This window comes from Mycotypha africana (assembly GCF_025528875.1).
Source record: "Mycotypha africana strain NRRL 2978 chromosome Unknown BDF20scaffold_4, whole genome shotgun sequence".
In the NCBI taxonomy this organism is placed as follows: Eukaryota; Fungi; Mucoromycota; class Mucoromycetes; order Mucorales; family Mycotyphaceae; genus Mycotypha; species Mycotypha africana.
Window position 1 is genome coordinate 1,685,899 of NW_026515728.1, and position 14,971 is coordinate 1,700,869.

The following is a 14,971-nucleotide window of genomic DNA, read 5'->3' on the forward strand; positions in this document are numbered from 1 at the left end:
TTATTGTTCTTTTAGATTAATCTTATGTCAGCTTCTTAGAAATCATTGGATAAGAATCTGTTTAATATGAGCGTATATCATTTATGCATCATCCTCTTCTAATTTCTTTTTTTCACGTCGTTTTAACCGGTCACATACTTGTTTATTTGAAAGCAAAATGATCCCGTTTTTTTAAATCTGTAAAGGTCTCTCTTTTTTTTTTTTTGGTTTTTTCCCTTTTTTTTTTTTCCTTTATTATCTTTCATATAATTTGATTCCTTTGCAAGTCGGTATTCTATTATGTCGGAACAACAACAACAACAACAACAACAACATGAATCATTGAGGTCTATTTTGGATAATGATCTCTACAAATTCACCATGCAATATGCAGTGTTGAAGCAATATAAACGAGATATTCCTGTCGTATATCAATTTACCAATCGTGAAAAGGAGCTTCGATTGAACGCAGAAGCTTACAATTGGCTGACAAAGCAAATCAATGGTAAAATAGAGCCCTGTTAGAAAAAAAAAAGGAAAGGATGGAAGCGAGAAAGAAACTCACATTCCCAATAACGAGTAGATATGGAGAACCTTCGACTGACGGAAGCTGAACGTGAATACATGTCAAAATTAACGTTTTTCGATCAAGACTATATCGATTATTTATCCAAATTTCGCTTCAGACCACGTGAGCAGGTCAGGACAAAGTTTGACGAAGCCACTTGTGATATGGAATTGGAAGTGATAGGTCAATGGCATGAAACTATTCTATATGAGGTGCCTCTCTTGGCTCTGATATCTGAAGCTTATTTCAAGTTTACCGATCGCGATTGGAATTACGATGGGCAAGTAGAGAATGCTGAAAAGAAGACAAGAGCTTTGGTAGAACATGGCTGTGTGTTTTCAGAATTTGGTACGCGTAGACGACGTGATTTCAAAACACACGATTTGGTGATGGATACACTTGTAAAGACAAATAAAGAGGTGCAAAAGGAATTGAAAGATAAGAAAAAAGGAAATGTGTCGGGTACAAGTAATGTGTATCTTGCCATGAAGTACAACACGGCAGTCATTGGCACAGTAGGTAAAACAAAGAATCATCTACCCTTTCATGGAGACTCTTTTTCGAGAGTTTGAAATTGACTTTTTTTTTTTTTTTTTTTTACTATCCAACAACCCATTGTAGCTCATGAATTCTTTATGGGCATTTCTGCTTTGGAAGGCCTAGAACATGCCAATCATAAAGCACTTACTATTTGGCACGATGTTTTTCACGGTAATCTATGTTATGCTCTTACCGACACTTTCACCACGGATGTCTTCCTCAAGGATTTCGACAAGGGTCTCGCCAGCAAATACGGTGGCGTGCGCCATGATTCGGGCAGTCCCTTTGATTTCATGTATAAAATGGTGGATCACTACACATCATTGGGTATTGATCCCAAGACCAAAATGCTGATTTTCTCCGACTCTCTAAATGCCGAAAAAGCCATTCAGCTCTATGACGAAGCCCAAAAAGCCAATATCAATGTCACCTTTGGTATCGGCACTTCACTTACGAATGATTTCCACAAAGCCAGTGATAAGAGTGTGAAGAGTAAAGCTTTGAATATTGTCATCAAATTGAAGGAGTGTAATGGAAAACGCGTCATCAAGTTGAGTGATGATGCTCTGAAGCATAGTGCAGATGCTGCTACCATCGCAGCTTTTAAAAAGGAATTAGGTATTGCTATCTAACAAGAGGGTTCGATAAAGTAGGGGCCAATAGCGAAAAGACTGGCAAGGGCTATAAACGAATCGTCATGGGTTCTTCCTTGATGAGCCTCTTTGATCATGTCCGCTTTCCTCCTCCACCTGAACATGTCAACTATTTCCCTTTTATATATTTACTCTTTATTGAATAAACAACTAAACTGTCCAAGCGGGTTACTATGGTGGCTTTCTTTGATTCATCGTGTCAGCTGAGTTATAGGGCTCTCAGTCGCTTAGAAAATATATTCTCTTTGGGTTCTTTTCCTTTTAGATCACTTTCCATAGCCTTGGTGAAGTGAACAGTCATCCATGAAAGGACTCTTCTCCAGTACAGACGATAGGGCGATCTTTGGCATCGCAAGAAGGCGGTTGCGTCAGGCATGATAGGGTCCAAAGGTAGACTTTGCAAATGACAATGGCGCTTCTCATCATGAAACCGGTTTTGCTCGTAAAAATAAAATACAAAATAGCCGCAAGTTCAACCCTCATTAAACATGGAAAAAAGGATGGGGTCCAATCGTTGGGCTCCTTTTTTAACGCCATTAAGCATGCCTTTCTTTTGTACATAGGAATGGTTAAATACGTACAGTCAAACGCGTTTCTCTTGTCTGTCTATTTGTTGGGTAAGCAATCATGGCCAGTTTTGATAGTCACCATGCGAAAAAGAAGTAATAGTGTCGATTTAGAGGTCAAACATTCTAGACTCGAGACCTTGTCGAGGTTGGCTGTGCTTTCTCTGTTTCTCGTCATTGTCGGCTTGTTTAGGCTGTTCCTGAATTTACAAAACAGTAAGTTATCAGCAAAAAGAGGAAACCAGATAAAGTCGCAGCTAGAGAACCCAACTATTCTATTGAATGAATGCAAACTTTTTTTCAGAGTAACATACCTGTGTATGTGTGTGTGAAGTGGTGATGGTTGTTTGCGCCGCACGATGCTTTTGTTATCTCCGCGTCCATAGAGTATGCCAAACTACATGGGTTATGGGCAACGTCATGTGGTATGAGTGTTAAACACATGGCATGCACGATAACAGCCTGTCAACATGCGTCTGTAGAGAAAGATGTATTCATATCTTCCTATTTGTTTGCTCATAAGATAAAGTCGATTCACTGCCTCGTCATAGTTATCTTTAAACCTTAAAAAAATACAGATTTTTAACTTAGGATGCGGACTTTCAGACGAACAGAATAATAGATTTAAGCAATACCGTCAATACTTTTTAGATTTTGTTACTTACAGTTTGAAACGGATTTTTTAGAATTTTTTTTCTTTTTTTTCGAGGGCACTATAAAAACGGAGGGGTGATGAGGAAACAAGAGCAATAACCAGCGCGCTTAACTATCCTGTGTAATATATGAAGCATACTATAACATCAAAGATACGCCACTGTCTGTATATAGCAATAATTTTTCAGAACTTTGGTGCATGTTGATAAGAGCCATCACTTATTGAGTCAGTTGATCGTGATGTTGTCAAAAAAAAAAAAAAGGAACGCGATATACAATAGAACACACAGTGTTCTTTTCCTTTTTGCTTTCTTTCTTTTAGACAAAAGTGGAAAGGCAAACAACGCCTCCCAGCTCAGAACGGCCCTTATAAAGGCCCAAGCTGCACATAGGTAAGACTATCTTATGAACGACTCTCTATCAAGAAATCGTCTACGTTGCTCCAGTGACCCACACATTAATACCAATGGCATACAATGATTCTTTGAGTGCTTCTTTGTCCAAGCCAGTGTTGTCAAAAAAGCTGTAAAAAAAGAAGCTCTCCAAGAATTCAAAGCTGATAATAAAACAACGAAAATGGTTACGTGTCCATCCTGTAAGCAAGCCACACATGCATGGCCTACAAGCAATCTGTGTCCGTTCAAGAAGGCAAAAGTACCTATGGATGGTAAAGATGAAAAGGTGGAAATTTGCTTTATCAATGAATATATGGCTAGCTGTAATAAATGCAAGCATTCGACTTTTGGAGAATGTAAAGACAGCGACGTCAAAGCGAAGAGTACATGCTGTATTGCAGTATAAAACTGTAATACAGTTTGGAAGTGCGACGTCAATGCTGCCAAAAACATCTTTCAAACGAGACCTACATGTGTGATTGATATCACTCCTTCACACATCCCTACAGTGTAAGTTGTAATATATTCATAAAGTAAACAAAGGCCGAATGCTTACTGTTTCGACCTTATTTACTCAACTCACAATTCGGTAACAATTTGGGTAATCTCTGGTAAGTACGTCTGAATTTATAATAGAATAAATCTAAAATAGGTTGCTATTTTCTCTCATAAATATACTTTATTTTTCCAAAGTTGCCTAGTTGTATTTCCGATTGTAACGAAAAAAAAACTGTATAAAGTAATTTTACCAATTTGTTCTCAAAGGTTGTCTTTTTTTTTTGGGTTTCTCTGATAAGCGATGAGTTTTCAAGTTTCGCTACATGTTGTGTATGCGTTTTTGTTGTCAAATGAGATTTGACTGGGTAAAATTGGGGGCGTGGGGGCTGAGATAAGAACCCTTTTTTTTGGATTCTTAAACCATACAACCAAAAGTGGGCATATAATAAAAGACTTCTTTTTTCTCAATTTTATTGGCCAAATTGGGGGGGGGGTTTTTTCTTATATCAATCTAAGAAACGCGAAAGTAGAGTTTATTATTTCAACTCTCTACGAGAAGCTGCTTGAATGGATGGATGACTTGTATAACCTGATCCAGTAAGATGAATGATCACGTTTTCGGATTCATGCAGCAAATAAGGTAAAATGAGGGACACCGATCCATCAAAAGAGTATGTTGCACGGGCCATCATTTTCAATGTAACACACGAGTATTTTAATAAAAAGGTCTCCATCTTTTGGTCTCACTTTTTTTTATTTCCTTTTGATATTTGAACATTCTATGATAGTGTGTATGTTTTCGTAAGAAAGATACGGATCAATGACCCTGCTTTTCTGTCTTTCTAAGGCTTTTTAGGATTGCGGAAAGCGTGTCTAGCAACAACCAGAACAAATTAAAAATAGAAAAAGAAGGAGGCATCGAAGGGGAACCGAGGAAAAAGGACACTCAATAAAAAAAAAAAAGAAAAGTGAGACAGCATTTTAAAAACATTTATACAATATGGTTTTTTTTTTTTTTTTTTCTTCTGTTCTTCTTTTTTCTTATTTCTATATCCTTCTGACAACAAATATACCATAAAAAAGAGTCCTGTGACAACTATAGCTGTTCATCAAAGAACAAAAATATATTTGTGACCATCACGTTTATCAAGCAAACAAGACGTTATTTTTTTGTCTCTTAGTACAGCCCACGACAAAGACGGTGGCCACTTTTTTCATATACCCAATCTAACTCAACGGTCAACTTGGACGCTGCTGTCAACAACATTCCGACAAGGTAACGCAAGACGAACGCCGACAGCCGCAACCACCATAATTAAAAAATCGTGATAACATCATGATATCAGATGATAATAAAGTAGTAAGAACATCCAATGCTGCTACTAAAAAAACGAGTCGTCATCTATGGTAACTTTTTTGTAGAGTTTATATTTACTTTTTAAAAAATATTCATTTTTTTTAAAAAAAAAAATAATATATATTTCTTTTTTCTTTCCAACCTTCTCTTCATCATGGTAAGGTCTCCTGATGATCAGCATCCTGAATCTTTATCACCAAGACAATTGGAGAGTTGGCTAAGAAGCCATCGCTATCCCACGACAGCCATACCATCGCCCTCTTCTTTACCCGTGGCGGAGAGGAATGTGGCTAGAAAAAGATCCATCTTGTCTCTATCTCCTTTGTCATCAGCATCAGCATTCACAACAGCCTCTACCGATGGTGTCGATAGTAACGATAAAGAAAAGGAGGAAAATAAGAAGAAGAACAATGAAGAAGAAGACGAGATCAGTGACAGTAGTAGTAGTCGAAGCAGTACAAGTAGTACTAGCATTGAGGAAGACGATCCACCCACACCCACACCTTTTGATCTATTCCCTTCAGGTAAGGAAAAAAGCAACAACGCCACTTTTTTAAGATCCGGCTGACTAAAAATACCACTGTTCTGTCTGCAGTCACATCAAAACAAACCAACTATGGTCATCTGCTACAAGACGAAGATCGTAAAACAAGATTATTACACTACAGTTATTTCTTGGCGAACGATTATCCACAACAACAACAACAGAAAAGCATAGAAAAGAATTTCGGTATTTTACCTGCTCTATCTACAGTCTCGACCGCCACCACCGAACCAGCCTCTGTAAAGACGACAGGCATTTGTTCTATCCAAACGATGCATGGTCTTTTGTTGGAGCCACCCACGTCTCCTATAAAAGAGTTGTCCATGCATGTCGATCGTGCTCAACCTCTAACGAACCAGCCTCCTCATGATCGTTTCAACAGCGAACTCAAACGTCAAAGCTCCTTTTCCTCTCATTCTTCGCGACGATCTTGGTTGAACGGCCTATTGGAAAAATCAACGCAACAAAGAAAGAGATTTTCCGAATTATTTTCATTGAAAAAGTCGAAAGGTTCCACGACGATGGAGGATGCGTCGTCGTCTATAAACGTCTTGGGTCCTCACCGTGAAGAAAAAAGACAACAACGATACTATGCCATGATGCATCAGCCTCATTCTCATGTTGTCACGTCCCTCCCCGCCCATGACAATAGGTCCACGATCATGCCCCTGGCTTTGAACAAAAGTAAAAAAGCACGACAGCCAAAAGACCATCACGATGCGGCGTCGTCGTGGAGCAATAATGATGTTATGCAGGATACCAACCGCCATGGCGCTACTGCTTTTGCACGATACCTACCCAACACGGAAAGGACAATGTATAGAATGTCCCATATCAAATTGGCCAATGCCCGTAGACCTTTGCAGCAACAAGTCGTCATTTCCAACTTTATGTATCAATACTTGTCTCTCTTGCAACAACAGCATGAACAAACAGCCTCCTTTTACGCATCCTCCACCACCACCACCACCGCCACCATGAGACCAGCTACGAGCTGTATATTCCATACTACAAATACCATGCAAAACGCTATTTATTATTACCAACAACAACCCTCATGGAGCGATTCCACACAACATCCTCCTCCTCCTACTATGCAGAGGAGTCATAGTAGCACAACGATCAAAAGCAACATTTATAAAGCCACTTGTTCCACGTTTGAGCCACCGGCACCTGGTCATTCTCCTCACCAGCCACAACACCAACAGCAAAGACACACGAATAGCGTCTTTTTATCGTGTCCATCCAAAAAGAAATCGGTATTGCTGTTGCCACGCAAATCCTCCCTCATACCAGCATTGTCATCAGCATCAGCATTAGCCACCTCGTCCTTGGCATCAAGTACCACCCTGGGCAGCCACAGACCACTTGAACAGAATCACACATCGTTTGTTATGGAAAAAGAAGAAAAGAAACAAGGCAAAAAAGACAAATATAAACCAATTAGGAATGGTCAGTTTTTGATGATGGAGAAAAGGATGGTTCAAAGTGTCGTTTAATTCATGTTCCAACAAGTGCATTTTTACATTGATGTGAAGAAAAAAGAAATAAAAAAAAAAATAATAGATCATGCATCCAGCGTGGGTCATGTAACCATCCCCCGTTTCATTGAAATCTATGCAACCAATCAAGATGAAGGTTTTTTTTTTTTCTTTTGCGGTGGTTGAATGCCCAAAAAAGGGACATTTTCCTTTTTTTTAATATTTTTAACGGCGATATGTATATTCATTGGGGGAAGAAATGAGGCATTTATTCAGTTGGCTGTTGTTGCTGAGAATTAGAAAGTTGGGTCGATTCTTTAATGGCCAATAATTGTTTGGCTCGGAAACTCTCATAGTGAATCATGGCTGTTGTTTCAATCAAGTCTTGGAGATGGGTTCTCGTCAAAAAGTTGCGCAAATGAATAAATTCACAATGCTCGGGATCTTCCACGTCAATGACAGCACCCCAACGTGTCTTTCTACCGCGCACTGCCTTATTGTCTATCACGACATTGCGTTCAGAGCCAACGACAGCAAAAGGAATCAATTCCCAAATGCTTTCGTTTAATGCTCTTTCTTGCTCCTCATCTTCTTCGCTTTCATAAGGATAGAGTCTAATATTATGGAGAGAAAGTTCGGCCTTGATCTTTGTCGTCAAAAAAAGCAAGGACAAGAAAGAAAGAGAGAGTATAAGTGAATAGGATATTCTCGGCGATAAGACATGGCCCATAGGGGTTACTACTTACTCTTTGCTTAAAGGCATCACGTTCTTCTATGGTAAGAGAGTCTGATTTAGCAATCACAGGGACGACATTCACGACTTCAGAAAGCTTTTTCAAGACAACGACATCGATCGGCTTTAGAGAATGGCCTGAAGGAGTGATAAAGAACAAACAGCAATGCACACGGGTGTCTACAATGTAACGTTCGCGTCTGGCTGTCAATTCTTTGCGCAAATAAGCTGAATGTTGATCCTTGATGTATTTGATGATGGGTTCCCAGCAATTATCATTGTTGACATTATCACCATAACCCGGTGTATCTACAATATTCAATCTTAGACGAACCCCGTTTTCCTCAATCGCTATTGGATGATCAAGGAGAAAGAGGAGAAGAGGAGAAGGAGGAGGAGGAGGAGGGAGAAAAAGTGAGTATGTCTCCTTTTATCTGATGTGTGCGTGCAGTTTGTTTTTTCTTTGTTCTCAATGACGATGAACTTACTATGAGATACGGATTCAATCTCTGTGGTTTGGCGAGTCATTTCAGCCGCATCCAATCTACCTTTGCTTTCAATTAAATGAGAAGCAAAAATAGTATTGACAAGCGTTGATTTTCCAAGGCCAGATTGACCTAATAGAAAAGGGTTGTTTATTTGCTATGCACTCAAGTCTTGGTTTTATCCCCCCCCCTTGACCATGTAGTGTTGTTGTTGTTGTTGTTGTTGTTTATCGCCCCTCACTGTGTTGTTTTTCTCCTTACCCACCACCATCACATTGAATTGAAATCCTTTCTTGAGTAATTTCTTTTCAATTTGCTGAGTAATGGTATCGAAACCAACATAACCATTGAGTGGTGTCTACAAGATGGATGGAGTGTATATTTGCATTTGTAAAAAAGAAAAAAGAATAAAGTAGAACGTTCTCTTTTGAAAAATACCTGCTGAGGCAACTGCTGTTGTTGTTGTTGAAGTATTTGTTGTTGTTCAATCGTAGGCGTGGCCACTGCAGATACAGACATTTTGCTTTAAAGAACAAAAGAAAAGAGATATAAATCAATAAAGAAGAGAAAGAGGGAAAAAAAAAGCCCTTTGCTATTTTTTTAAAAAATAAAATGAACAAAGGGGTAAAAAAGGGGTAATACAAGAAATAGAGAATATTGAAAAAATCAAATAAAAAAGCCCTTCTTTACACGTGTTTATAATGGAATCCATTCCTATTTTTTTTTCTTTCTTTTTTCTTTACTTTTTTTTTTTTTTTTTTTTTTTTTTTTTTTTTTTTTTGTTTGTCATCAGGAAAAAGCGAGACTTTTTACTTTTGTTGTCAATAAAAGAGGTGATGGATTAAAGAGATCAAAAAATACAATATTATGATTCTTTACTCAAAGCTCCGTTTGAATAAAAAAAAAATGCGGGGTCAAACATCTGAAATCAGTACGCGCAGTGGTGGTAGAATGAATATCACTGTTGTGTCTTTTTGACAAAGAGACGTTTTTTCAGACAATGTATGAAACCCTTCTCGTTTGAGAGTCAATGACTATAAGACGGACTATGGAAGAGTAGGAACTAAGAATAATGCTTTCCTCTTTAGCTATCCAGCAAAGACATTCTAAACAATGACTTGCAGTGTCCAACCCTTAACGTGTGCTTAGTGACTTTAAAAAAAGCATTGCCATTGCATGAAGGAGGGAGGGGATCAAGGGAGATGAAAATGGTGTGACTGTAGATAGATAAAGTAAAAAAGAAAAGAAAGAATTTGATTTATTCCTTTTCCCCCTCTTGGGCTTTGTTGTAGCACAGGATAGAAAGAGATTCAAAAGGATCGTCTCTTCATCTTTACTTTTAGGTAGGCACTTCTGTAAGCGTATCTCTAGCAAAATCGATGCAATAAAGTATGCTTGGGATGGATTGGCTATCCATGAGAGTTTATCCCCTCTCTCCCCTTTTTTTATTTTTATGTTTCCTTCTTAACCTGCCATTTATTCGTGGCTTGTAAAAGGCATCTTTCTCCCTTGTCCAAAATAGATGAGAGGAAGAGTGGATATCCTTGGCGTTCCTCTTTTTAGAAAATTAAGAATTTTGATGTGTATAAACCCCGTGGCAAGAGATTAGAAAAAGCGTGGTTTTTTTTTTTTACGTTGGATAGGCCATTTTTTGTGGAAAAATAAAAGGGGGGCGGAGAGGAGGTGACAAGTGCACACCCATGCTGATGGATCCTCCCACAAATAGTTTATTTCGAAACAGCTTAAATGAATTAAGCAATTTCTTTTATCGGGGGAAGATGGACTGTAGCATCATTTATCAATAAAAAAAAAAAAAAAAAGAGTCATTAAACCGTGCTACATAGACCCATAGGGCGTGCATAATCGACAACCGAGTCCCAATGGGAATGTGGATGGGGGACTTTTTTTTCCAATGTTCTTGTGGACTGTTTGTTGCCGCTGTACAGCGCATCTTGCAGATCGATTTGCGTCTTTATGTATCTCTGTGATAAATACTGCAAGTATTCAAGTGAGTCTAAAGGAAGGATGCGTCTACTGGATACAGGAAAAACACGCAGCACTTTTGGTTTTTAAGCTCATGGATTTCTCTTTACACACTTTACCCACTGTCTTTCTCCCTTTGTTCTCATGCCCTCCCTTTCCTCTCCTTTTTTTTTGTTTTTTTTTTTCTAATTCGTCCTTGGCTTTTCTTCCCTTTCACTCTTCATACGGCTTTCAAGGGTAGATACATTTGTATTGATAGGGCGTCTTGTGGGAAATGGATCCTCTTGCTTTGTTCTATTCAATAGAGAAATAAGAGGTAGAGGATTCAATCGTCATGAATGACCGATGAAAGAAGAAAGTGAAATGCAATAATTGGGCTGAATGCCACATGCAGGGAGAGAAACGGAGAAGTCCTTTTTCCAAGGGAAAACGAGATCTTGAACGATAGACACACACGCACATCAAATCTCGAATCCCGACAGCAGCTCCATCATGGTCGACAGGCAAGTGCATATGAGCAGCCAAAGGAAACAGATTAGAAAAAAAAAAAAAAAAAAAAAAGCTGTTGTGTAACATTTGTGCGTGTTATTGAAACGTGTAGATAGAATAGATCATATATGTCAGAAAATGCACTTGTCAGCAATTCACTCACATTGTAGGACAAGAAACATTCCGAAATGAAAGGACGGGCCTTTTTTTTTTTTTTTTTTTTGCAAAGAGAACTGTAGTATAAGCATTTCCAACGAAGCACATGCAGCTCTCTCTCTACCGCACGCACCCACACACACACACACACACACATACATATATCTCTCTTCATCTCCTCTCTACTGTCTATCAAATAGATAAAAGAACATTTCCATCCGATTTTCACGCTTGTTGATCGACAACATCCATTCATGGTCTGTGATCATCCCGTCCCGTCCATCTCATAGATACCTTGCTTCTCGTCTTTTGGTTTTTTTTTTTTTTTCTCAGTGAACAAATAAGGCATCATGCTCTTTTATATTGATCCATGGTCAACAGCCATAGACACACAAAAATAGACTTGAAAGGAGGGGGGAAAAAAATGTTGTCCGGAAAGGAAACGGGTGATACAGGAACGATGGCGAACAGACAATGGCCACACAATCCCACTACTTTAAGCGACGAAAAGAGCCTAGCGGAGTCCGACGAATGGAAACCATGCTCTCAACATGTGGTACATTTTTTAGGCTACACGACCATCGATATGACATAGCCGTGCTTTTCACGAAATAAAGGTGATGGAAGGGAATAAACGATGCATGGAGCATTCTTCTATGCCTTTAAAAGACATCAAGCTTCTGTCTTTCTATTTATTTCTCGCTTGCTTGCTTGCTTGCTTGCTTGGAGACTCAAACATCATTTTACAAACTAACTGAGGATTTTTCAATAGTGAGGTTCATTCAAACCAGAAAGAGCAGGAGAAATACAGAAAGTTTGAATGGAAAAAAAAGCAGGAGTAATAGAAGACTATGTAGTCGTTTTCGAACAAAAAAAAAAAAAAAAAATAAAAAATTAAAAAGTCATTGAAGGGAGGAGGTGGAGGAAGAGGAGGAGGAGTCAAAGGCCCAATACAAGATAATAATTACAAAAATCGACCTACACAACACCAGAAAAAAAAAATAACATAAATAAGGATTTTAAGCTTTTTTTTTTTTTTATATTGATGGAAATTGAACATTTGTAGATCTTTCAATCAACTTTAAATTTATTTCCTTTTTTCGGGTTGGCCGTTGTCTATCTTTTTACTGCTTTCATTTTCTCCTTGAAGCCCTCCTCCTCCCTTTCAAGAAGCCTAGAGCGAGCGATTCACAGTTGAAAAATAGATCTACTGTGGTGTCTATTACGCGTTTTGGCATCGATACGCACATACATAGACACAGAAAATACACTCAGACACACGCACACAACGCAGGAGTGGAGGTTAACAAAGAATAAGAGTAACCCCCTGGATAGTACAACGCAAAAAGAAAAAAAAGTTTCTTTTTTATGGTGTGCGTGCGTGCGTGCGTGTGTGTGTGTGTGTGTGTGTGTGTGTGTGTGTGTGTGTATTTTATGTGTGTGTTGCTTCCTTTCATAAAAGGAGAAGTGCCAAAAAACGATAGAAACCCTTATTCTTTTCTGGAATCTTGTATAAATACTAAAGTCTTTTTTTTTTACCATTATTATTTTCTTCCCTTCTTTACTTTTTTGCTTTTCTTGCGTCCATCTCTTTTTTTTTTTTTTCTTTTTTTTTTTATCCTCTATTTTTCTCTCAATATCTTTGTTCGTTGCTTGACAACTTACTTTGACAACAAAAAAAAACCAGCCTACTATCTATTGTATTACAACCTCTTTTCTTTTTTTTCGACCGGCTTTATTGATTGAACGCCCTTCTTTCATTCATCCCAACTCTAAACAAAAAACAAAAAGATTCTTTATCGCGAAACTATCTAAAAACAACAACATGGAGATTCTCGAACTTGTTCATCAAGAAAATTCATTAAGCGTCGACCGACCTTTTGAATGTACTTTTAATAACTGTAAAAAAACCTTTGGACGAAGATCAGACCTCGTAAGACATTCTCGCATTCATACAAATGAAAGGTATGTCGATATAGCTACGCAGCAGACACACAGACATAAATTGATGATAAACATTCTGTCAAAATTGGGATTTAAGGAGTTGGTTGGCAAGTCTAATCAAATCAAATTTCATTTTAGACCATATAAATGTAGAGAACCTAATTGTGGCAAAAGTTTTATTCAGGTAAATATTTTTTTATTTTTTTTTTTTTCTCGATTGTAGGGAAATAAGGAGAAAATAAAACCAAAGGTATTGATAGGTTTTTTCCCTTACCTTTTTTTTTGTCTATTTTAGCGCTCTGCTTTGACGGTGCACATGCGGACCCATTCTGGTGAAAGGCCTCATCTCTGTGAATTCCCTCACTGTAACAAGAGTTTCAGTGACAGCAGTTCTCTTGCTCGTCATCGTCGTACACATACCGGCAAACGTCCTTACAGATGCCCTTTTGATGGCTGCTCAAAGAGCTTTGTTCGTAAAACCATCTTGACAAAACATATGAAGATGGATCACACCACCAATGGACGCAGACCTTCTGTTCAATGGCAGCCTTTTATCGAAGAACGTCGCAAATTGATGCTTCAACAACAACAACAACAACAACAACAACAATTGCAGCAGCAACAGCAACAGCAACAGCAACATCATTCATTCACGACAGCCTGTGCTTGCACAGATTGCTATCCTTCGTCCGTTGGAAAGAATGAATCTCAGCTGTATGTCTCATCACCCCCTACTACCCTCATCTTGTCTCTTTATGATGAAAAGACCACCACGAGCCCTACCTTAACAAACGATGATGCATCAAGTAACAGCAGTAGCAGTAACCCTTCTTCTCCCACCAGCACATCTTGGCCTTACTCTGCGCCTCCTACCTCTTTCCATTCTTCAGTACCCTTCTATCCTTATCAACAACAGCAATCACAACCACAACCATATCAACCACCTGCTTTGACGCAACAACCCCTATTAACTGAATGGATCCCTTCCTACACTACTCTTCATCAGCAACAACAACAACAGTCTCATTTTGTTCAACCCTCCTCCATGGACTCTACTGTCAAACTACCCAGTCTATCCAACTTGTTGTTATCTCCCTCCACCTCCACCCAATGCGATAGTGCTTGTTCTTTATATTAATTTTCTGATCATCACTTTCGGCCACTCTATCCATCAACCACTCTTTTTTTTAACAAGATGCCATCATAAAAGAAGAAAAAGGAAAAAAAAAAAAAAAAAAAAAAAAAAAAAGCAAAAAAGACAAAAACTCGAAAAAAAAAACCCTCAACCAAGCAACTCTCCTCACCATTTCAACATCATTACTCTATTTTTATTGCAAAATAAGTTTATCACATTTTCTCAAAAAAAGAAAAGAAACTACTTTAAAAAAGAAATGCACATTGGATACCAAAATTTCTCTTTCAACTTTCTACATACACAAATTCAACTAAACCACATACCCTCATTATTTATTCTTTTTTTCATGATCAAGTCACTATGTTTCTCAAACCCATATGCTTATTGATATACCTTCTTTCTATGCTCTCTCACTCTATGTCTACTATTATCACTTATAAAGTACATTCTATTATCTGCTTCATTTTTTCAAGCTTTTTCTCATTCACCTTTGTCTCTTATATCCCCCACCCCCATTAGCTTAAAATAAACTTATTTTGCCTTTAACGAATAGCCTATTTCACACCTCCTTTCTTTTTCTGTCTTATCGACTTGTTGTGCGCGCATTTCATGTGCACAAAAGAAAGGGGACAAAGCGAACATGCGCACACACACTTTGTCAAATTTTGTGCTACAAATTATCTTTATCACGCTGACCAAATGCTCTCTTTCTCGTGTGACGCTGTAGGATGTGTGTGGTCCAAAATAGTAATAAAGTCTTACAAACCTATCGACGCCCAAGGGTCTTTTTTTTTTTTTTTTTTTTTCTGTT

At 38.2% G+C, this 14,971-nt stretch overlaps 7 protein-coding genes across 7 annotated transcripts; 4 read left to right on the forward strand and 3 right to left on the reverse strand.

The window, feature by feature from the left end:
• Window positions 1–279: 279 nt before the first annotated feature.
• Window positions 280–1,719, forward strand: BDF20DRAFT_905803 (nicotinate phosphoribosyltransferase; the record flags this gene model as incomplete). Its single annotated transcript, XM_053083208.1, has 3 exons — window positions 280–484; window positions 563–1,066; window positions 1,169–1,719. The coding sequence occupies 3 exons, from the start codon at window positions 280–282 to the stop codon at window positions 1,717–1,719; spliced, it is 1,260 nt and encodes a 419-aa protein (XP_052937472.1).
• A 1,716-nt stretch (window positions 1,720–3,435) lies between these two features.
• On the reverse strand, window positions 3,436–3,956 carry BDF20DRAFT_865803 (uncharacterized protein; the record flags this gene model as incomplete). The annotated part of the gene is made up of 1 exon (XM_053080811.1): window positions 3,436–3,956. A coding segment is annotated over exon 1 (373 nt), but the record flags the coding sequence as incomplete, so codon positions are not given.
• A 1,132-nt stretch (window positions 3,957–5,088) lies between these two features.
• On the forward strand, window positions 5,089–7,378 carry BDF20DRAFT_459397 (uncharacterized protein). The gene is made up of 3 exons (XM_053075500.1): window positions 5,089–5,260; window positions 5,373–5,734; window positions 5,806–7,378. The coding sequence occupies exons 1-3, from the start codon at window positions 5,190–5,192 to the stop codon at window positions 7,251–7,253; spliced, it is 1,881 nt and encodes a 626-aa protein (XP_052937474.1). The 5' UTR covers window positions 5,089–5,189; the 3' UTR covers window positions 7,254–7,378.
• Window positions 7,379–7,503: 125 nt separating this feature from the next.
• Window positions 7,504–8,972, reverse strand: BDF20DRAFT_834887 (Septin-type guanine nucleotide-binding (G) domain-containing protein; the record flags this gene model as incomplete). The annotated part of the gene is made up of 5 exons (XM_053078778.1): window positions 7,504–7,881; window positions 7,982–8,319; window positions 8,457–8,585; window positions 8,715–8,811; window positions 8,892–8,972. The coding sequence occupies 5 exons, from the start codon at window positions 8,970–8,972 to the stop codon at window positions 7,504–7,506; spliced, it is 1,023 nt and encodes a 340-aa protein (XP_052937475.1).
• Window positions 8,973–10,824: 1,852 nt separating this feature from the next.
• Window positions 10,825–11,455, reverse strand: BDF20DRAFT_459428 (uncharacterized protein). Its single transcript, XM_053075501.1, has one exon. It carries the CDS (start codon window positions 11,335–11,337, stop codon window positions 10,972–10,974), a length of 366 nt encoding a protein of 121 aa, XP_052937476.1. The 5' UTR covers window positions 11,338–11,455; the 3' UTR covers window positions 10,825–10,971.
• A 1,221-nt stretch (window positions 11,456–12,676) lies between these two features.
• Window positions 12,677–14,274, forward strand: BDF20DRAFT_1000245 (uncharacterized protein). The gene is made up of 3 exons (XM_053074589.1): window positions 12,677–13,046; window positions 13,164–13,209; window positions 13,321–14,274. The coding sequence occupies exons 1-3, from the start codon at window positions 12,907–12,909 to the stop codon at window positions 14,161–14,163; spliced, it is 1,029 nt and encodes a 342-aa protein (XP_052937477.1). The 5' UTR covers window positions 12,677–12,906; the 3' UTR covers window positions 14,164–14,274.
• Window positions 14,275–14,297: 23 nt separating this feature from the next.
• On the forward strand, window positions 14,298–14,966 carry BDF20DRAFT_865813 (uncharacterized protein). Its single transcript, XM_053080812.1, has one exon. The coding sequence runs from the start codon at window positions 14,521–14,523 to the stop codon at window positions 14,677–14,679; it is 159 nt and encodes a 52-aa protein (XP_052937478.1). The 5' UTR covers window positions 14,298–14,520; the 3' UTR covers window positions 14,680–14,966.
• Window positions 14,967–14,971: the final 5 nt, after the last annotated feature.